The 23,401-nt window shown below is 41.1% G+C and overlaps 1 protein-coding gene across 1 annotated transcript; it reads left to right on the forward strand.

Annotated features, from left to right (window-relative positions):
• Positions 1–574: 574 nt before the first annotated feature.
• On the forward strand, positions 575–22,946 carry LOC111571466 (A disintegrin and metalloproteinase with thrombospondin motifs 15). The gene is made up of 8 exons (XM_023274635.3): positions 575–1,865; positions 7,842–7,974; positions 10,889–11,056; positions 14,158–14,441; positions 14,532–14,709; positions 15,784–15,959; positions 16,942–17,117; positions 18,491–22,946. The coding sequence occupies exons 1-8, from the start codon at positions 903–905 to the stop codon at positions 19,266–19,268; spliced, it is 2,856 nt and encodes a 951-aa protein (XP_023130403.2). The 5' UTR covers positions 575–902; the 3' UTR covers positions 19,269–22,946.
• Positions 22,947–23,401: the final 455 nt, after the last annotated feature.

The raw sequence follows: 23,401 nt of genomic DNA on the forward strand, positions 1-23,401 counted from the left end.
ACCGGACTGAACACGTGTTCTGCCAGACACCATGGACATCACTTTATTGAGCCTCAGTGCCAGAAGAATGCCCGAACTATAACGATAAAATGATACCGGAGCTGCAGGTTAAGAACCTACCGGCAGATGGAGCCACAGCACAGAGAACCGCATCCTGAGCTGACACTTTTCCAAACTTCAGGTACAAGCAGGTGTCGCTGTTTGCCTGCATTTAATTTTGTATTTGCGCTTGAACTTTGCCATCAGAAACAGGATATATCGAGCTTTCTTATGTTTGCTGTTCGGTGTTTTCATTTTTAATTTAAACCTATTTAAGTTTTTTTTTGTTTGTTTTTTTTTACATGTTATGGAAAACGGAAAGAAATGGAATAACAGAAAAAGTTTAGGAGTTGAAAGTGTTTTAAAATATGCACATTATTAAATTAACATTTCGCTGGTGTAAATAGGTAGGTGACGAATGTAGCTACTGCATTTTAAAGTAAACGTCCAAAAGCCTTTTGTTTCTTGTGAGCTTGACTGAGCGGTGGGAGGAGGAGGATGCTCCAGCTCGTGTCGCACATGCTGTAAAGCAACAATAATATTTGGAGAGTTACAAGTGGCTGCGGTCTGCAGCACAAACCGAGAAGCGTGACCAATGAGCTCTCTCTTGCGCATGTACTCAGATTTCAGTTGACAGTGATCGTCGGTGTTTATGCGCGACTTTAAAGCTCAGCAGCTCAGAGAAGTTGGTGACCAGAGTGGAAACGGTGCAAGATGGGAAAGAAGGTGGAAGGAAGCGCGGGTGCATAGTTTTTATTTTTTCTGAGGACGCGGAGCTCTGTGCCAGTGCGCACAGCTTCTTAAGTGCATGCAAACGCACCGCAGCTGATTTACACAGTGGACTCTCCTGAGCAGGAGCAGAGATGGCTGCACATATTAGTTCTTTGGTTGTTTTTACACAATTCCTACTTTATTTGAAGGCGACATGTTGCTTTGAGGTGGATTTCTGCATACCTGTTCGCGTGGACCATCAAAAGCATGAAAAGCATGTGCACCGACGCACGGAGCAGATGAATGAAAGGCAGGTTGTTTTTAGACTCAGTGCATTTAAACAGGAATTTTACCTTCGCCTCATGCCAGATTCTAGTTTCCTTGCAGCTGGCAGCATGCTTCCTGAGAGCGACTCCACAGCATCCAACGCCTCTGCAGCCGCTGACCTCAGGGAATGCTTCTACTCTGGTGATGTCAACGCAGACCCGGACTCCTTCGCCGCTCTCAGCCTGTGCAAAGGTCTGCAGGGAGGCTTCTCCTATAACGGCATGGAGTATTTCATCAGTCAGAGCAGGAATGAAGATGCGCCTAGATATGGAAACTCTTTCGATAGGACGCACGTTATCCGTCGCCGGAGACGCGCTGCGCACTCAGGCGGCAACTTCACCAGCAGGTGTGGAGTTACACCTGACACCAACTTCACCATTTCTCTGGAGAAATACAAGTACATGAGCGATTTGGAGATTGATGGCTTAACTGAAACTGTGTTGAAATCCTTGGGGAGGTCCAAACGGTTTGCTTCCATCCCCAGGTTTGTGGAGGTGCTGGTGGTGGCAGATGAATCTATGGCTAAATTTCACGGGGATGACCTGAAGCATTACCTCCTGACCTTGATGTCAGTCGCAGCCAGGCTTTACAAGCACCCCAGCATTCTCAACTCCATAAACATAGTGGTGGTGGGCTTCATGGTGATAAATGAAGCCGACAAGGGACCTAAGGTTTCCAGCAATGCTGCCCTGACTCTGCGCAACTTCTGCTCCTGGCAGAAGAAGTTGAATAAACACAGTGACAAGCACCCTGAGTACTGGGACACTGCAATACTGTTCACCAAACAGGTAAGCAGGATGAGTGAGCTGCATTAACCCCAGCAGTTGTGCATCACATTTGGTGTTGCAAGGAATACAATTAAAATGCTGCACTCAGGGAAAGATTAGGGCACAAACATATAAAGGCCCCCAACCCTCTTAGACAACTACACTGAAAAAGACACAAAATTTAGAGTTTTTTGTTTGTTTTGTTTTTGAAGGTGAACCTGAACTCTCAGACACAATCACGTTTTTGTGTCCTTTTGGAGTTTTTTATGTGTCTTTGTAGTGGTTTTGTGTCTTGTTATGTTTATTGTGTGTCTGTCGTCATTTTGCATTACCTTCAAGGTGTTTTGTGTCTCTTTGTGGTCATTTTATGTCTCTTTTTGTTCATATTGTGTCTCTTTGTAGTTGGTTTTGGTCATTTTAATCATCTTTGTTGTCAATGTGCATGTCTTCATAGCTGTTTTGTGTCTTGTTTACTTTTTTGCTCGTTTTGTGTCTCCTTGTAGCATTTTTGCACCTATTAGTGTTCATTGCCTGCCTGTTTGTAGTGGTTTTATGTCTCTGTGTAATCACTTTGTGTCCCATTATAGTTGTTTGGCATTGTCATGGTTGTTTTGCATTACCTTGCACACATTTTGCACCTCTTTTTGTTCATTCTGCAGCCCTTTGTGGAGAGTTTGTGGCCATTTTGTGTCTCTTTGTAGTTGTTTTCTGTCTCTTTGTGTTCACTTTGTGTCTCTTTTGAGTCCCTTTGTGTTGCTGTGGTTGTTTAATTTTGCTTTGGTTATTCTGCATCTCTTTATTTTGGCTTAGTATCTCTCCATTCTTAAATCTCACCTTATACACAGGCTTTAGCCCAGGAGTCAGTCCACTGAATTAATCAGTGATCATGTGTGTTGGTGCAACTTGTCATCTGCACAACTCTGCAAGTCCCTTACTTTACTTGTGTGTTGGCTGCTGCAGTGACTCACAGGAAAAGACCAACTGAGCCAGTTCTTTCCATGAAAGACCTCACCTCTGTCTGCTTCTAATGAATAAGAACTGGGTCACTATCTGCCTATGTTAGCCACCTTCAAATGATCAGAAAATTGAATAAGAATCCATATAAAATTCAAATCACTCCCTCATTCATTCAAGCTGATGTAAGCTGACACTATCTAAAGCATTCAGCCTGCTCGCAGCTGTCCAATAATCCCATGTGGCCACCCGAGCTGTGAACACTGGCTAGTAAATCTTTCTCTGTAGTTACTAACTTCTCACTGTCTCTCCCTCTCTGATGCCTGGTCGTCATTGCTGCCTGCTTTCCATTAGGTCCACTTTGGCTCTGGCTGACCCTCTGATACACAGCCTCTCTCCTCCACTGCATAGCAACATACAAAACACTTCAAGGTCAAAATGAATGAAGAGTCATCCCGGTGCCGGGAAAGATCCCTAATTTACCGCCAAGGTCATGATATATAGGAAAATCCAGGTCCGGTATTGTTGTCCTTGTAGGGCACAATGATTGCAGCTGCTGCACTGGAAAGAATCTTGTAATAGGTTATGGAAAGCGAGTGGTGTGGAATACACATGGCTGGCAGAGGGAGCTTCTGGCATTGCTGGGCCTCACTGTAACACTGGGTTAACAAGTTCATCATCGAATGTGTTCATATTTGCTTTGATCACTACAAAAGCACAGGAGAGGCACTTTGATTGTATATAATTCCTGACCAGAAATACTGAAGAGACTAAATCATTTTTAAACACAGGAACCTTTCCAGTAAGTCTGAGGGCAACAATCCCACTGATAATCAGTGAGTCATGGCCATTATTCCAATGAACTTTTCCATTGGGAATGCGCTCGTAAGTTTTCCTGTAATTGTGAATGCCAAGATAAGAGTGTACAGTGGCAATGCTCTGAGTTAAATGCTAATGCCAGAATGTGAACATGCCCAAAATAACAATAGGCAGCTTTCCACTGCAAGACGAAGATGCAGACACATGGTGCGTGAACATTTAGAGGAGTGGCCTCGTAACTGGCACTGTCCTCCTCTCTGTTTTTATTGTGGTAGAGGATCACCATCAACAGCTTCAACCGAAACGTCAGCTAATATTAGTTACTGTACTCCAGATGTATTAGCACATAGGAAATAGAACAATGCAAGGTTTGTAATGGTATATGGTGAATTGAACATCATTGATGATGACGTTAGAGAGAAGACTGCCATTTAATAAGGACATTGAGAGGACAGAAAAATAGTGCTTGTTGTTCCTTCTGAGTTTAAGCAGCTTTGCGGGTTTGCTCAAAAGTACCCTTTTCAGTACTTTTTTATCCCAAAAATCCGCCATGCCCGAGGTTCTACAGCAGCGGTTCTTGAAGTTTGAACATGCATAAGCAGGTGTAATGTTCCTATGCTCACCATGTTAATCTGGTGTGTGGTGTAACTTGGTATAATTTGCGAATTAGCAACAAACACAAAGTAAAGTTGTGGTTGAGATTTTTGTCAGGAACATTACAAACATTTCTTGAACGCTCTCTATGCTTTTCCCTATAGGCTCCACCGTAGTTTTAATTGCTTTAGCCGGCTCCATTTCCATTTATTCCTGCAGTTTCTCCCCTCTACAGCTCTGGTGAAACCATCACTGCTGGTTCACGTCATCACTTTTGGTGCTCAGGAATGTCACTGCAGAAATCAGATTCCAAACTTCAATATACTGTAAAATACAGAGATATTTGCTTGGTATTGAAATGCTTAATCAACCCTGTGTCAACTTGTTTGGATTGATAGTAACAAATGTTTATTTATATGTACAAGTCCCAAGCTCTAGCCTGAAGTGACCTGCCGAGTTATTGCAGTTCTTCCTGAATGGGACATGAACATGTCTAACAAATTTCAGTGTAACCCATCCAATACCTATCAACACATTTTATTCAGAACTGAAAACAACTGCATGCTAACATTAGTGGAAAATTCAGGAAAGCACCAAAATCCAACAGATTCATCTTCTGGGGATTAGGAATGACTGAGCAAAATTTCATGGCAACCCATACAACACTCTTGATATATCTCAGTTTGGATCCAAGTGGTGACATAACAAGCAACAAAGCTTGCCAGGCTGAAAGATCATTACACAGTTACATTACACACTGACTTTGAGGGGAAGCCTTGTTTTGGTAGTCTGATCCATCCCATTACCCACACTTGTGGTATCTGACAGGAGTCAAATTTTTCCTTGTGTTGAAGTGCCCGTGGGCCACCTAAGGCCAGTGTTGCACTTTCCGCACCCGCAAGTATGTGAAGGTCCACATTGCATAAATTTTGTCATTTCCCAAAGTCCTTAGATGTCCATGTGCAGCACAAAATTGTGTGCAGCAGCTATGCTACAAGGGCAATAGTGCACAAGGACAGCACAAGTGTGTATGTGCAGAATATGTGGATGCAATCTACTGCACATGTATAGCACAAAGTCCTCCAAGAAGACTCCAGTGGGCTAGAAAGTAATGTATTAACAACTACATGTCCATGTTGTCTGCAGCTGTCCATGTGTGCATCTGCAAGTATGTATAATCAAGATGTGAGACTTACAGAATGTAGGATTGTCTATCAAGCTCAGAACATTTCTACAATTTCCTTATTATTAAGTAGGTTTAATGCAGTGTTACAGTTAGTCAGATGAGGTATGAAGATGAAGTAAAATGGTTCCTTGTATATCGCGGGGGTTACGTTCCAGACCCTCCCGTGATAGATGAAAATCTGCGAAGTAGCGACCATATTGTAACCCTTAAATATTGGTCGACTCACCCGTCTCCAGGGGTGTAGGTCAGACCGGTCACAGTTATTTTGCATTTTTATGGTCACATCTTTTGCTGTCTTCCATGCTAAACAGCCCCAGCATGACAGGACAGTTTTCTGCAGGTTTTATTCCCTGCTCAGCACAACAAACATGGATCGCGCTCTTTCCGGCTCTCCTGCTGTACCACAATTAAATCAGCTGTACCAAAAACAATAAGAACGCGGAACCAACATCTGGGACACCGAGCAGGGCAATAAGCAAACACAAAACAATGAAATATCTGACCAAATAAGATCCAAGGTACAACATAAATAAACACCAAAAGAATAAACAAAATAAAGTAAATGCAAATGAACACAAACACAAAACCGATGCTACAATATTTATTTTATTTTTACTCCGCCAAGGAATGCTGTGGAGTTATGTGACGATCAGCATTTCTCTGTAAATCTGTCTGTCGTGTACAACATTACTCACAAACAGACTAACGGATTTGGATGGAATTTTCTGGGAAGGTCAGAAATTACACAAGGACCAAGTGATTAGATTTTCACAGTGATGCAGCTTATAGTCTGGATCTACGGATTTGTTAAGGGTTCCCCATTGCAAGATATAGCAGTCGGCACGGCGTCACTGTAACCATGACAACAAGTGAACGCTGCCTCAGCTCCCTGCTGACGATCATGGGATCTTGTTGCAAATCCATCGTTGCCGACTTATCGGAATTGATACAAGGAACAATTGATTGATTGATTAAATTGTGGGGTGTTTCTGAGTCCCATCAATTCCTGCCGCCCGCTACATATTTAGGTCAGGCGATTCACGCACACGTGATTAACACATGCCTGTGTTCAGCGCAAGGTCAGTGAATAAACAGTCTTTGCGGAGTATTACCCTTTCTGAGTGTTTTTCTTGTTAATATATATTTTAAGGCTTTATAAAACCTCCATCCATTCATCCATCCATTATCTGTATACCACTTAATCCCCCTTAGGGTCTCTGGGGGCTAGATTCTATCCCAGCTGACTTAGGGTGAAGGCAGGGGACACCCTGGACAGGTCACCAGTCTATCACAGGACTACATATAGAGACAAACAATCACACTCACATTCACACCTACAGTCAATTCAGAGTTACTAATTAACCTCAGCATGTTTTTGGACTGTGGGAGGAGGCCGGAGTACGCAGAGAAAACATGCAAACTCCATGCAGAAAGATCCCAGGCCCAGGCCGGGACATGAACCGGGGATCTTGTAGCTGCAAGGCAACAGCATGAACCACCAAGCCACTGTGCAGCCCAGTGTTGGGATTAATGATGTAATTAAATCAAGTTTTCTTACACCATCTCATAGATGCATTGCCACCAACAACTGGACTGAACTAGCACAATCGTTGTCATTGAATTATGGGATACCACTGAGGATGATTTTGAAGCAGTATCAGGATAAGTGTGGATCAAATGTGGATTAAATTTCCTTCATGTTTTTGGTAATATTTTTAGGTAACACTTATCTAGTACTTGGTGACACGTGAATGTATACTTAGGTGCTCAAGACCCATATATTGATGCTGCTTCTGGCTTCAAGGCAGAAAATAACAAGTAAACTGAAATTACAGAATCTGCTGTTGATAAGTCAGAGAAATTACATCACAATTTAGCAAGATACTGACCAGTGCAGACAGTAAAGATACTTAGACAGTGGTTCATTCTTCATTCTTGTTTACTTGTAGCCATGATAAATGCTACAGGAAGGATAAAGAAGAGTGGTGTAACATCCAATGAGATGTTTTAATGCAGGTAATTCAAACAATTTCCTTTTATTTGTTGGATTATTGATCACTGGATAAATGGAAATACACCAGAGAGAAGAGGAGATAGCAAAAAGTTAGTGATTACCTCATAAGAAGACACTATTGGAGTTGACATGGATTTATTTTACCCAGGGCTGTGTGCTGCAGGTATATTCTTACCTCCTTAAAGAAACACAGGAGGCGGCCTATCTCCCTTGACCCTCTGCCTCAATACATTCTCAGTTACAGAGAATAAGCAAACCACAATCCCATATGCTTTGAATTAGTTCTTTTCATGGTCTTTTCATTCTGTAGCTAGGCCCAGCCACACTAAACATGTTTGAAACATAGCTTGAGTCCAATCTGATTTTTCAAGCTTCCTATAAGAAGAAAGAAATGGGCTCTTCACAAGTAATACATTTGTCTGTTCACCAGGACCTTTGTGGCGCCACAACCTGTGATACTCTGGGGATGGCCGACGTTGGCACCATGTGTGACCCGAAGAGGAGCTGCTCTGTCATTGAGGACGATGGTTTACCTTCTGCTTTCACTACTGCGCACGAACTTGGTAAGAAAGTTGTTGCGTTGCCGAGACTGAACAGTTGCATTATCCATTTCAGATTTATGCTAATGCACACTTGGACACAGAATGAGACATACTCAAGGCAAGAGCAGCATATAACCTTAGCTTAAAATGCCAAAGGAATTTTGCAGCTGGGTTTGACAGACTTATATGTGCATAATCAGCATGGAAACTGGCCTAGCCTGAGGGCTTTGCAACTTTCATGTTGATGTGTGCGGCTGTGATTCTCAGAGTCCGAGGAGACGGCAGGGTTTTAGGCCTACCAGCTATTTAATTGCATTCACCTGATGTTACATCTGAAAATCAGTCTCCCTAATTGCTGTAGGTGGGTGGAATGAAAGCCAGCAGGTCTGTGTGTCTCATAGAGCAAGGCTGAGATCTGTGCATGTTCAACATCACAGCTGTGTAACTTTGCACACCAACAGCTGCATACGGCAAGTGAGAGATAACTGAAAAATCGGAACTATTCACATGATGTCATACACGTAGACAGTCCAGCTTATCTGTGATGGTTTACGCCAACAGAAAAGATGAACGTAAGTAAGGAAATAATACTGGCATGTTCATTCATTCTTTGCTGATGAGAAGACACTTATCACATCCAGCATATCTCAATGCAGAGGATCTGCCATTCTGAGCACAGACTCTAATCTGGCATTTCTAACAATGGATAGATACAAAGTCATTAATGCTAAATTAGATTTTTCATAGTAATTTAATATATGAGTAATTTGGGTGACACTAAATCAGCAATGTTTACCCACAAAGTCCCATAATACACTCATACACTAAATAAATAAATGATACTAATCAGCCAAAATCTGCTGTTAGCTGGAAAAATATTTTTTATAAGTTCACTTATTAATTCATACAGAAAATTCCATCCATGTGTGATGATGATGTATCTAACTACATTAACCTGTAATGCAATAAAATATGTTTTCATTGTTATTTGGCTACCCATAGCCATATTTTGGTTATTACTATAATGACTAGTGAGGTTGCTTTATACTGTTCAAAAGTTTGGGGTCACCCAGACAATTTCATGTTTTCCATGAAAACTCACACTTTTATTCATGTGCTAACATAATTGCACAAGGGTTTTCTAATCATCAATTAGCCTTTCAACACCATTAGCTAACACAATGTACCATTAGAACACAGGAGTGATGGTTGCTGGAAATGTTCCTCTGTACCTCTATGGAGATATTCCATTAAAAATCAGCTGTTTCCAGCTAGAATAGTCATTTACCACATTAACAATGTCTAGACTGTATTTATCATTCATTTAATGTTATTTTCATTGAAACAAATTGCTTTTCTTTCAAAAATCAGGACATTTATAAGTGACCCCAAACTTTTGAACGGTAGTGTAAATGATCAAAAATGTCAGCCCAAAAAGTCCCATAAGACAATCATATGCCAAATAAATAAGTGATAATAATCAGCCCAAATCTGCTGTTAGCTGGAAAAACAAAACACATTTTTATGAGTTCATTTATTATCTCATGCAGAAAATTCCATCCATGTGTGATGATGATTTATCTAACTACACTAACCTGTAATACAATAAAATGTGTTTACATTGTTGCTTGGCTGTCTGTTACCATACTTTGGTCATTACTGTAATGACTAGTGAGGTTACTTTTTATGTATATAGTTGTGGGAACACAACCAAAACTATGAAATAATGTCACAACTGCAAGACTGTGAAGCAGGAAAATCTGATCAGACTTTTACAGAATAATAAAAACTGCTGTGATAGAGCTCAAGACTTACTGATAATTTACCTGAAACTCAAATAATGAAGTTGCTGCTGTTGTTCCTTGTGTGTAAATGTGTGCAACTCTCTCACTTTTGAGACGTTCATGGATCCTACTGCCACCTGATGCTGCAGGTATTTAATAAACTCAAAGGAAAGATGAGTGGAAACAGCTGCAGCAACAAACTAAACTTCAGCTTTGATTAGCATTTTGTCAAAACCCAAATTACATTTATCAAGTCTTGCTAATTTGAGCTTAAAGTTTTATTATATATTTTTCACTTTTTAGTAGAAGTGAAATTGTAAAGCAAAGCTAATGAGGCAAAAGTCAGCATATATGAAAGATGTTTTGTTGTCTCAACTCATCCAGAATTTGTGATTAAGGCAGATATTATGGGTATAATTTTACCAAAACAATCCTTCTAACTGCGGCTAAATTACCTATTTAAATCCGTCACAAGAAAAAACAACTGCAATCAAACACTGCTTACTCTGCCCTACCTGCTTTTAAGATGCTGTTTAATGGATGGTATTAAACAGCACACACTCCAAGTCTGTATAAGCGACAGTTTTTTATGCATTTTCAATAATCAGCAGTTGAGAGGGCTGTTAAAAAAGTAGTACTCATGCCTGAAACCAGATGCACAAGTAACTCCTGAGGCCCAAGAGAGGCATTGGTTTACACTGTCCTCATATATGTTAAGTAATAACACAATTTCCCGCTGAAAGCGATCCAGGCTCATGATTGAAGACGTTAAAACCATACTTTAGGTTTTTTTTCCTTTGGAAAGTACTGCATGTTCGTATTGGGGAATGAAATGATTACCTTGGGAACTAAATTCCCCTGTCAGGCCTGCTTTAGTACATGGACGTATGCCATAGCATATATTCCCATGCGCAGCTGCATTCCTGTCTGCTATGACATCAGCTTCACATCAGTTGAGCTCATTTTGCCTTATGGGTAATGTGATTTTTGGTATAAATTTGTGCCAGTATGTTATATTAATTTATCCATCTTCATCAACACAGCTGCTCTGCATCTAATCTGTTCACCAATCATGTTTTAGTGAAAACAAAACCACTTGAATCAACCAAAGACGTGACCACTGTGTCTCTGTTCCCACCCTCTCCCCCCAGGCCACGTCTTCAACATGCCCCACGACAATGTGAAGGCATGTGAGGAGGTATTTGGGAAACTAAAGGAGAACCACATGATGTCTCCCACGCTGATTCAGATAGACAGGAGCCGACCCTGGTCTGTGTGCAGCGCAGCCATCATTACCGAGTTCCTGGACAGAGGTCATGGTTAGTAAACACTTCCTGTATATGTTTCTGGACTCAGATGGACCACTAATTCTGTCCAGGCTTCATCATCCAGCTCTCAGCTGGTAGCAATCTAATTGTACCCCCAGAAAACAGACTTTGGCTCTGTGCTGTCACAGATAAACTTATTATTCAGTTGTACTTAAAGGCAAGCGATATATCTATTCTATTTGTTTCACTGATATGTCTGTTTGGATAAAATAACTACACTATGGTCTTCCTCATAAGCATCTTGATGTGATTAAAGATGTCAAAGTAGTTTATCTAAAGAAACATACTTTTGAATAAACTTCAGCAAAAAAAGCACCATTAAATTCAATAGCAAGATGACATTAATACCATGTGTAAACTGACAAGTCAATCAAAAAGACAAAGGCTTAAGTAAATTTTAAAAAGCTGTCTTAAAGCTGTAACTATTAACATTTTAATATAGGCAGTGGGTCAATGGACTGTGTGGAACAGAAAATTTCGTATTAACAAACACAGAGAATTATCACTGGACTCTGGAGTTCCCCTTAGTGTAAATTTTTAACTTATGATAAACTGTCCTTAATGAAATAAGAATTTTGGCACTCTGGGTCATGCCACAGCTTATTAGTGTGAAAAGTAGAGTAACATATAAACCAGCTGACAACAACTGATATCAAAATTGTAGCTTTTTAATGAGCAGAATGACATACAGTATATTAAAGAACACTATGTATGTATGGCAAAAATAGCAGGATAAAAGAAGCGAACCAAAGGTCAATGAGTGCTACTCAAAACAAAGAATATAATAAAATAAAACAATGTGAGACTTCTAATCTATCATTTAATAATTCCAGATCTATTCAATTCAATGCCATTTTATTTATACAGTGCTAATTCATGTCTGTCATCTCATAGAACATCACATAATGAGGTGAAGACGTTAAGAATTTTAAACAGAGAACCCAACAAATCCAAAGTTCCCTAACTACTCTGGCCTACCTCTAAACATAATCATATATCCATATACCACTTTATCCTCTGTGGGGTCTCTGGGGGCTGGAGTCTATCCCAGCTGACTTAGGGTGAAGGCAGGGGACACCTGGACAGGTCACCAGTCTATCACAGGACTACATATAGAGATAAACAATCACACTCACATTCACACCTACAGACAATTTAGAATCACCAAGCATACATGTTCTCTCTATACCTGTGTGGGTTCTCACCGGGTACTCCAGCTTCCTCCCACAGTCCAAAGACATGCTGAGGTTGTTGATTCTAAACTGTCCAATGCTGATTCTATCCACGTTCAATACACCATTCAGAAGTGCATTAATATATCATTCAGCTTTTTCTCCTCAGTGTGCCTCCTCATGCCAAGTCTTTCTGTCAGCATGTAAACTCCTTAAGTGACTGTAAGTGAGTTCTGTGTAACAGACATAATTCATTGCAAAAATGTATTACCTTCCACAACCAGCCCACTTACTTTAGCAAGCAAATGAACATGTACTTTGAACCGTCCAAGTTCAACACTGCTGTCTTTTCTGTGTGACTGATTTGCTTTAATCTAAATACTGAGGCAGCTGCACTGCCTCATGTAGATCCACCTCTGTGTTTGTACAGACTGAAGACACTTATTGAACATGCAGTATTACTGCTTAAACTGCTTCAAGCTCATTCACACATTATTTATACACACATTATTTTCTTTTTGTTTAAATAGTATGTGTCCATTATAATGTGGAATGGTTGATTTGCTTTTAAAACTTCCCTCTATACCCTAAGCTATAGGTTTTAAGTGACACAACATAATACAGAACATCCCAGTTATTGGAGTACATGCAAGAGGAGGTTCACAATTTTGCAAAATAAAAAAAAAGGACTATTTTTACCGCATCGGTCAGTTTAGCAGTAAAATGTTGTCAGTTGAAATTTCTTTTTTTAAAATTTTTTTTGGCCTTATTTGATAGGTACAGTTATAGACAGGAAAGTCGGGAGAAGACATGCAGTAAAGGGCCGTGAGCAGGAATCTAACCCAGGTCACTGCATCGGGGACCAGCCCTTGTACATGGGTCGCCCGCTTAACCAGTTGAGCTATCCAGGTGCCCCATCAGCTCAAATTTCATTACTTGGATCAGATTTTTCATTTGTCCTCAGTTTGCCATAATTGAAGCTAATTAACCTTCTTGGTAAATTCAGATGGTAAATGCATTTGTAATTTCCTTTTCATGCATTCAGCTAACGAAGAGCAACATTGTATTAATTTAGAGTTTCTGTCCACAACTAAGCCCACTATTCACCTTTCTTTCACCTGCTGCATGGTTGGTCTCCATCACATCCTGGTCCTGACCCTGTTCGACTTTTTACCTGCAATATGTTCACCAGCTAGTTGCTACCTTTGTTTAATGTTGGTAGTGGCTGGGTAGGTAGAGGGGGTACTGGGTAGGTACTTGGGGATTAATAATGAAAAAGGATGCTGCCCGTTGCTGCTGGAAATGAGATAGAGGAGAGCATGGAGACTGAACCCATCCATCCATTATCTATACACCACTTAATCCTCATTAGGGTCACGGGGGGCTGGATTGGATCCCAGCTGACTTAGGGTGAAGGCAGGGGACACCCTAGACAGGTCACCAGTCTATCACAGGACTACATATAGAGACAAACAATCACACTCACAGTCAAACCTACGGACAATTTAGAATCACCAATTAACCTCAGCATGTTTTTGGACTGTGGGAGGAAGCTGGAGTATTTGGAGAAAACCCACACATGCACAAGGAGAACATGCAAACTCCATGCAGAAAGATACCAGGCCCACCCAGGTTGGGAAGCGAACTGGGGATCTTCTAGCTGCAAGGCAACAGTGCTAACCGCCAAGCAACTGTGCAGCCCCTGGAGACTGAATCAAAACTTTAAACTTTCAAAGCAGTTGTCAAACCACGCCACTTACATTGCAAGTAGTAGATGTAAAAAATACTGATGTGTGCAGCTTTAAGTTCAAGTTTAGTTGTTTATGTAGGCTGATCAGCAGGAACTCAGTACAGCTCCACCATGTTGGCTTCCCCAGCAGCAGCCTGACTACATGCAGTACTGTTGGTTTGTTTCTGTAGGAGACTGTCTTTTGGACCAGCCTCAGAAGCAGCTGTCTCTCCCTGACAACCTGCCCGGCTCCAGCTACAGTCTGCACCGTCAGTGCGAGCTCGCCTTTGGATCCGGATCCAAGCCCTGCCCCTACATGCAGCCGTGCTCCAAGCTGTGGTGCACCGGGAAAGCCCGCGGACAGCTGGTCTGCCAAACCCGACACTTCCCCTGGGCAGATGGCACAAGCTGTGGCAACAGCAAGGTCTGCTACAGAGGTGCTTGTGTTGATAAGAACAGCACCGCGCACATCAAGGTGAGATAATATGGAAACCACTGTCCCATCCTGCTCAGTCATTTTTATCAGCGGCTGATGAACCGGTATGCTCATTTTCTGTTGTCTCAGGTGGATGGCCGATGGGGGAAGTGGGGTGCGTTTGGAGACTGTTCTAGAAGTTGTGGTGGTGGAGTTCAGCTGGCCAAGAGAGAGTGTAACAACCCCATCCCTGAGAACGGAGGCAAATACTGCTACGGCCTACGCATCAAATATCGCTCATGTAACCTCAACCCTTGTTCTGAAACAGGTACACTAGTCCCCAACACACACACTGAGGAATGCAACTGACAACTAAACATCACCATAGAACGGCTGTTCCAAATATACCTTATATATACCATACTTAGATATGCTATTAGGCATGTTAGTCCAGGGTTTATACCTAATTTTAACGAAAGGTCAATAAAGTCTGATTAGAAAAGTCACTAGATTATGTCAAATGCTGTTTTGCATGTTAGTGACAGCATAATGTAATTTGCATATGCAAACTTTTGAAACATAAACTAAACATAAGCACTTTTCGTTGCCATTTAATTTTTTTTCTTTTTTTAAATGAGGATTTAAAGTCACCAAGCCTGGCTGAATAGTTGCAACATTGCGTAGGTTTGTTAAGCTTTGTCTATCTCTGAATGGTAAAGTAGTAGGTATTGAGATGCAGAAAAAAAAATCAGTATATTTAGAATCTGGGTGGTGTTGAAGCCTTCACAGAACCAAAAACATGGGAACGTAAATGTACAAAAAGTAAAAAACAGTATGGGTGTCTGTTCTAAAGAAAGCAACAGCTAGAAATTGTTAGCATAGCTGACTAACTAGCTTACAACCTACAGTAGTGATTAACTCAATGTTACATAGGGCCAAGAGTTCAGTGTAAAGTCAGATATTTCTGATTAGCACATCCACTCTTTAGTATTAAGCCCTTTGTGGAAGCTTTTCCTGCTCTGTTGTGCTAATTTACAGTACATGAACCCCAGGCACAGTTTACCAAACACAACTGTTTTTCGTCATCTTAAATGTTTTCTCTTACATGTGAAACATAGTCTTTGAAAATACAAGCTTGTATGTATTCTAAGTATTTTACATTAAATGTCTGCCGGAGATGTTTTCAATCAATGGACCAACCACTGACTTAATGTTAGTTTCACTGTATAGTTAACTCCAGCTGACAAAGTCTGCCAGTGAGCTGTCCCTTCTCTTATTCTGATGAAATCAACGATTGCCTGCTAGAAATGAAAATACTGTATTTATCTACCTAGATCTGAACTGAATAATCTAATTTTCCATGTTGTAGTATATTAATCTGTGACTATTTTGCTGTCTCCAGGTAAGAGTTTCCGCGAGGAACAGTGTGAGGCATTCAATGGCTTAAACCTGAACACCAACAGGCTGGGCTCCTCCGTGGTTTGGGTTCCCAAATATTCAGGCATCTCTCCCAAGGACAAATGCAAGCTCATCTGCCGTGCCAATGGGACTGGATACTTCTATGTCTTGGCTCCAAAGGTATGCATATAATTTATTATGTTCACTTTACCATTCCTCCCAGCAAACACACTGAAAGTCTGATTGATCTGTTTTAATCAACTTTTTCTCATTACTGAAAAAAAGCATAGTTCAAGAACATAGATTATATTTATTAGAAAGCCCTGTGGGTACGCAGTGTTAATGATGTAGCGAAACACCAGTAAGTTCTGAAAAGTTCTAGGCAAATGACATATTGACTTATTTCACATTACCAACAAAACGTAATTACCCAACCATCTGGATGGTGGTTTGCATGATAATTGCTGGCTGTGGTGAAAATGGTATTGCAGCCTGGACACGGTACATAGAGCAATGCTGTCAGCTCCCATTATGCTGCTGTGAATAACAATCAAAGTCCTGCCACACTTGGATCTGTCTAAAAAGTTGAGGAATGGCACCAGGGAATTCTGTTAATATTCTGAGCTTAATGGGTTTCAACTATTGTACTTCTTAATGAGCAGCTCACCCCTGAGCACCTCATGAGTCAAACCTAATGGGAGGTGCAGTTGAAACATTTAGGTAGAAATAACGGGAAGCTCTCTGGTCATAAAAAAAAGTTTCAGTGGTTGGTGCAGAACTGTTTGCCTGGCATGGTTTGGCCTTTATCCATAATGCAAGAAGTAACAGCTAGTTCCATCGACAGCCCAGCAGTGTGAGGTGATATGATGGTGGCAGCAGAGGATGGATGGAAGGGTGAGAGAGGAAACTTGCAGGGACAGTATCACTTCACAGCTGTGGCTTGTCAGCAACTGTTTATGCAATCAGCAAGGAAACAAGCTTGTAACAGAAAGACAAGCCAACATCTCATTTACACTGAAGGACACTGCACAGTCCTTCTGATGCTATTTCTGGTTTTCTATTGATGTAGCTCTTTGGTACATTATGTTTGTTTTGTCAAGACCAGTAGACCAGATAAACGTGATGCATGTGATGTAATGTCTGTATGCTCTGAATCCGGCAGGTTGTGGATGGGACACCATGTTCTCCTGACACCTCCGCTGTGTGCGTTCAGGGAAAATGCATTAAGGCAGGCTGTGATGGCAAGCTGGACTCTAACAAGAAGTTTGACAAGTGTGGCATGTGTGGCGGAGACAACCAGGGCTGCAAGAAGGTCTCAGGAATGTTCACCAAGCCTATGTAAGTGGGTCCACATATACAAGTCTTTAGTGTTATATTTAATGAACCAGTCTGGATATCATCACGTCAAGACAACCACAGGGCTGAAATCAGTCAGGTCCCGGCAAAAACAGGATCAACTGAAGGAACAGATAAAAGTTTTGGAACCATATACAATATTAATATCCTTTTTTGACACAATGGGCATCACACAAGAACATCCTCATATTCTTATCCTAAACGTGTTTTTAATGTAGTGTTTGCTAGCACAACTGTTTAAGTGTGATTCACTGAACTTTCCTACCAAGACAAACTTGTCCTGAATCACAAGTCTCCACCTGATATGATGCCACCTGTTCATGAGGAGGTTTAGCATTTATGAGATTTAATCATAAGAATAATCAACACAAAATTGCCATATAAAGCACCTATCAGGAGATGGCACTGTGACGGTGTAAAATGCTAATAAAAGCTTCATACAAAATTGCCTTAGTTCTATATTTTATAGTCTTTAATTTTGGTATCATACTGAACATAAATTCAGGCACCGACAGTTTTATGATTTCAGGTCAAGCTAGTGTTTAACCCTTTGGGGTATCATTCTAAACAGGACAATTCCAAGTTACCTCATTGGCCCAAATATAAGATCACCTGATTATGAGTCGACTCCCCCTTTTGTCAGTGTGTGTTTCAGAAATATACGTTTTGAAGAGAGGAAACACTAACCACTTTCTCTGACTGTTAGCAGTTTTCAGACTGTCTTTTTGAGATCATCATCTGTGGCAGCTGTATTTCTTGGTTGTTGGAGCCGTCTTCTCACTGTTTCCTTGTTGCAGTAAAAGAGGCCTTGAACTCATTTTCAGTCATCATAAATTTATTTCCTCTCTAGCAGCAAAACACATAGCAAAAGCTTCCACAAGCTCCTGCAGGCTAAACCAAATATTTTGAGACTGATTCCGAAAGAGTCACTACAAATGTACTGAGAACACTTCCTGGTCGAGCAACATTACAACTGCAAAAAAAAAAAAACATAATGCAACTCTCTTAGTATCTTGCCGTTACACTGGTGTTCTCTCCCTTCAAAAACAATATCTGATGTGAAAACATACTTGTCTAGTCCTCAAATATAACATGTTAAGTTAATTTCAAAATGAATCTTCTTATTCTGAAATGCTTTAAATAAATTATAGGCAGAGAAAAATTTAAGCCAATCTTGCCTCTTGAATAGTCCAAGCTGTATCCAGTCAGTTTTATATCATGTACTGGAAACAGAACAAGTGGAAGCAGCTTTGTATTGATGATGTTTCAATAATGCTACTAAAGTGCCTTTAAAGCCTGTTGTTAAAAATGATTGGATAGCATCAGTAATATCTGATTTGACTCTTCCTCTCCAGTCATGGCTACAACTTCGTGGTGATGCTGCCTGTTGGAGCTTCCAACATTGACATCCGTCAGCGTGGCTACCGAGGAATGGTCAGTGATGAAAACTACTTAGCCGTGAAGAATCGTCATGGCATGTACCTCCTGAATGGAAACTACGTGGTGTCAGCTGTGGAGCGGGACCTGCTGGTGAAGGGCAGCCTGCTGCGGTACAGTGGTACTTCCACATCTGTGGAGATCCTTCAGGCCACCAGACCCCTGCAGGAGCCTCTGACTGTAGAGGTGCTGTCTGTCGGGAAAATGACCCCTCCCAGGGTACGCTACTCCTTCTACATCTCTAAGGAAAGCAAGGAAGAAAAGACTCTGCGGAAAGAGGAGAAAAGTCACAAAGCACAGAACAGTGTCTTGGCTGATAGCAATAAAATAGAGGCTAAGAAGCAGGCGATGGGTAAGAGGCCTGTCAGTCACTGGGTGACAGGAGGATGGGATTCGTGCACAGTGACTTGTGGGAATGGTCTGCAGAAGAGGCTGGTACAGTGTCAGAGCATGGAGGGACGTCCTGCAGCAGACTGTAACAGTGCTGACAGGCCTGTGGCAGTGAGAGCATGTGGGGACCCCTGTCCCATGTGGGATGTTGGGACCTGGTCTCACTGCTCCAAGTCCTGTGGAAGGGGCTTTAAAAGGCGGCCGGTGCGCTGTATGACTGAAAATGGTCTGACTCTGCCTAGAGACCATTGCTCTGGAAGGAGGAAGCCTCAGGAGCTGGACCTGTGCAACCTGAAACCATGTTAGAGCAGAAAAGACACAGACGGTAGTGGAAGTGAACATTTGACATGAACCTTAAAGATACCAACAGCTGTGTTGGGTGCAAATACTCACACACAGCCTGACGGGGTCTGAAGGGGTTTCTGTGACACTGAAAGAGGGAGACAGAGAGGGTCTTCCCCTGTTGTCTGAAAGGACAGATATCTGCTTACATAAAACAAAAGAAGGAAAACAGTCTTCTTGTGAAGTGTCAAACTATCTGTGGCAGGTTTGCCTTGTCTACCTCTACCAGGACTGATGACGATGCCTGTGTAAATACACAACAGCCCTTTTCAGACATGAGATACACAACATAGCTGCTTCATCAGGCTGTTACAGTGACAACCTTCAAAAAATGTTTCTTACAGCTTTATTCAGACATGTCAAGACTGTTATGGAAACAGCCACACTAACATGCACACCAGATTTAGCATGCAACACACAAGACTAGACAGTACAGGATGTTATGTTTAGTGTATGAGACCCCCACGGTTCTGTTAAGCTGCCTGGTTATCTCATTCTAGTGTTCATCCAGATATGACCGAAACATTTCATTTACCTTCAGAATGAAAAGGGATTATTGTCTGAAAGGAGTTAGGGAGTAACAGAGGAGAAAGCTGCAGAGACAGTGATCACACATCCATAAGGTTTATGTATAACCACAAAGGATGAAATTTCAAGGCAAGGACATGAACGTTTGTGAGATTCAATCTCAGTACTTGTGCTGTGCAGATATTTCACCTGTGAACCAACATTCTTCTCATGTCACTGACAAACTAATCAAAATGTGAAACACAGTACTGTATCTGTCACATTTAAGGCCTGATTGGTCCATGCAGTTTCTACATCTCTTTTCTTTTATCTATTTTCCTTGCTTCTGTGGTGTTAGAACTCAGTGACCAAACCAGTCAGATCAGCTTTATATCTCTCTCTGTCAACAATATATTCTACGCACATGATACAATCTTTACAGATTAGGTTCAAATCAAAGAATTCCTGTAATAATGACCAAAAACTAAAAAATATTTTTAATAATAGGAAAAATAGTGTAGTTCATGCTAAGCATATTCTTTACAGTGAATGTAGTCTGCTTGTACGGTGCAGTTGTAATGTGTGTGTGTCAGTTCTATGTAAAGCAAACCGACCAACGCTCAGCTGTTTGTTCTGTGTTGCCAAAGAGTTCAAACCTTCCACAAAGCCTTAGTCCAGTGACAGACACCTCAGTGCATGAGCTGGACAGAAGCATGGCTTGGTCAAAGAACCTTCATAGTTTCTGTTGTCATCTTAAAGTTATCTTCTCAATGACAAACCCTCACCTTAGGAGGCTTAAAATCAGGACATAAGAGGTTGAAACAGTTCAGGCCAGGTCATGGTGTCTGCCTGACCGATGCAGAGAGCATAAAGCATACTGGTTGGTGTGCTCACTGGAATTAAAAGGTTTTCCTTTTTCCTTTACTTCTCTGCAATCCAAAGCTCTTATTAGACAAGCTTGTCAGCTAACCTGTTTTATTTTGTTATTTTTGTATGCATCAATACAAAACAGTGACTGCCATAACAGACTTTTAAGGTAGACTCCTATTGTGGATCGCAGCCTTAAATTTTTCACTGTCTTTCCTCTGCAGAAATGGTCTAGGCCTGGGCTTCATAACTGCTTACTCCACCACAGGAACTCTTCTGTAGCTTCATTTGGTTGTGACGAAACACAATGGGTGCCGAGCTGCTGAATGCAATTGCCCTTAGATGAATAAATAAGATTAGATTGAATTGCAATGTTTTGGTCTCAAGCCCCTCCCCAAAAATTCCTCTACTTTTGGAAGGCCTTCTTGAAACTTCTGTTAGACTCTGGTTCCTCAGAAGATTCTACAGACCAGTTCATGGTTTCCATATCCATGTCCAGAGACATTTGCAGCCTCAAACCCCAACAGTAGAATGGCATGCCTATTGAATTGAGAATACTGGTGAACACACATTCCAAAATATGATGGCAACCTCCTGACAGGAAGGAAGAGGAGCTACTTTGTTTACGGCCAGAAGACAAAGCCAAAAAACTTCATGTGCAATCGCTTAACACAAATGTAGACTATAGTACATCATGACATACATATGGTGGAAGAGAAAAGTGTCCTGCTGTGCAGACGGTCCGTATTCTTGAATTGGAATACAAACATCCGCAGAGTGATCTGGGCATTCGCTGATGACGCAGTTCACATCACGCAGGCCTCTATAGACCCTTTTGGACACAAGAATGTGGAAACCATGATTGGCCTGTAGTCTCCAGGAAAGTTCCTGTGATGGAAACGCAGCTCATCCCTGCAGTATAAACTGTCACTCTACTGAATATCTATATGCTGAGCTGGGTATACCTCTATGACCCGAGTTACGGAGATAAAAGCCAAAAGCAGGACATGAGTAGCATTAAAACAGCTGGAGAGGTAACAACCAGAAAAAACAATTATACTTTAACAGTTGAAATAGCAAAAATACAAAGATACAGAAAAGCACGGGAAAATATTGAAAGGATGAGAACATTTTCAAGTAGCAAAAATAATTTGTAGAGAAGGCCATCCCAGAAGTGAAAAAAAGGAAATGAATTGGTTATTGAGAGGCCATACAGCACTGAAAAACTGCTTTAGCTGAGCCGAAAGACAAAGGTTAGATTGCTCCACACCATACAAGGCCTCATATGTATCGTTATTTATAGTTCATTAAAATGAATTCCTTGAAGATACTGGCAATCAGTGCAATGAGGCCATGATTACGGTGATATGTGACAAACACTGCTCAGGGTCAGGAGTCTGTCTGATGAATTCTGTACAGTATGGCCATAACCCTCCTCAAAGCCCCATGAATACAGGGGGCGTATTGTGCTCCAAAGATGTGTTTTTCGAAAGAAATTATTTCAGCTGGACTTCAGTAGTCTAAAAAAGTTCAGATTAGCTGTGTTGCTCTGGGTAAAATGCTTGTTGACTAGTGGCATTTCCTCAGCCGTCATGCTTCTGTCCGCCTGCATGGCTGCTCCATCACCTCTAGCCCTTAATGAGAACACATAATGCTTACATTGTGTATTTTTTCTTCCAAGCTTATGCATCATGTCAGCCTGTCGTTATAATGTCAGCCAAAATTTATATGGTTTTTCATCCATGGTGAAATTAAAGGGAAAATCCACCCTAAAATGTGTATCCCCAAATGGCTATAGGTGTACTTTCCATCCTGGTGTTCCATTCAGTTTTAGTAGGTGTAGTTTAACATGAACTTGACACACAATGTAAAATATTTGAGAGGAAGGTCCAGTTTTGTTGTTACAATCTGAAGTTTGAAATGCAGGCGCATTTGTCTGGACTCATTGTTACACAATTTCAGAAGTCAGACAAATGAGTCAAACATTACAGAATATTAATGTATCCAAAAGTTGCATTGTCCTTAATAGATACAGTCCCTACATCCCCTTTAACAGAACATTCATTTCACTTTGTATTTTGGTTCAGAGGGACCAGTTATACCATCTAAAAGGTGGTAATGTAGAGTTACTTTTTTTTTCTTTCACATCATGTACAGATGTTAATTTTATCATTTGTCTTTAGTATTGTATACTATGTATACATTCATCTAGCTGTATAAAATAAAGTATATATATATATATATGTATATATATAAAAAACAGTAAAACCATGTGTTGACCTATGATTGAAGTGGCGGGTTTTCAGGTATTACACAGATACTGTACATGAAGTCAATAAGGAAATATTACTTCACTCCTGTAAATTGATCCTCCATCTTTGGGTGGACGGCTCTTGAGCATCTCCTCTTGCTCCAGCAGTATCTGTTACATCACATTTCTGCTGCGTCATGCAGTCTTCCATCACACGAGACGATCTTGATACCTAAGCTTTTCCCCAACTGAAGCATGACTGAAGATGAAAACACATTAATTCACTTTGGTATTCTGCTGATTCAAGCCTCGTTGTACTGGCTGTACTGTAATAACACACCCGGCTTGGCCAGTGCCTGCCCAGCAAGCTTAATGCATTGTTGGACAGACGTCTCTCAGACTCCAAGGATCTGAGGATTTAACAGACCATGCTGATATCAATACTTTAGAAGACGTGGATGGCTGATTCAAA

This window comes from Amphiprion ocellaris, chromosome 7 (assembly GCF_022539595.1).
Source record: "Amphiprion ocellaris isolate individual 3 ecotype Okinawa chromosome 7, ASM2253959v1, whole genome shotgun sequence".
NCBI lineage: Eukaryota > Metazoa > Chordata > Actinopteri > Pomacentridae > Amphiprion > Amphiprion ocellaris.

What these genes read in the sequence shown, in the direction of transcription:
- LOC111571466 (XM_023274635.3), top strand. Translation starts at nt 903, where the DNA reads ATGGCTGCACATATTAGTTCTTTGGTTGTTTTTACACAATTCCTACTT. An exon ending in ACAGCACCGCGCACATCAAG is followed by an intron (nt 14,442 to 14,531) that starts GTGAGATAATAT and finishes CTGTTGTCTCAG; the next exon opens with GTGGATGGCCGATGGGGGAA. An exon ending in GGAATGTTCACCAAGCCTAT is followed by an intron (nt 17,118 to 18,490) that starts GTAAGTGGGTCC and finishes CTTCCTCTCCAG; the next exon opens with TCATGGCTACAACTTCGTGG.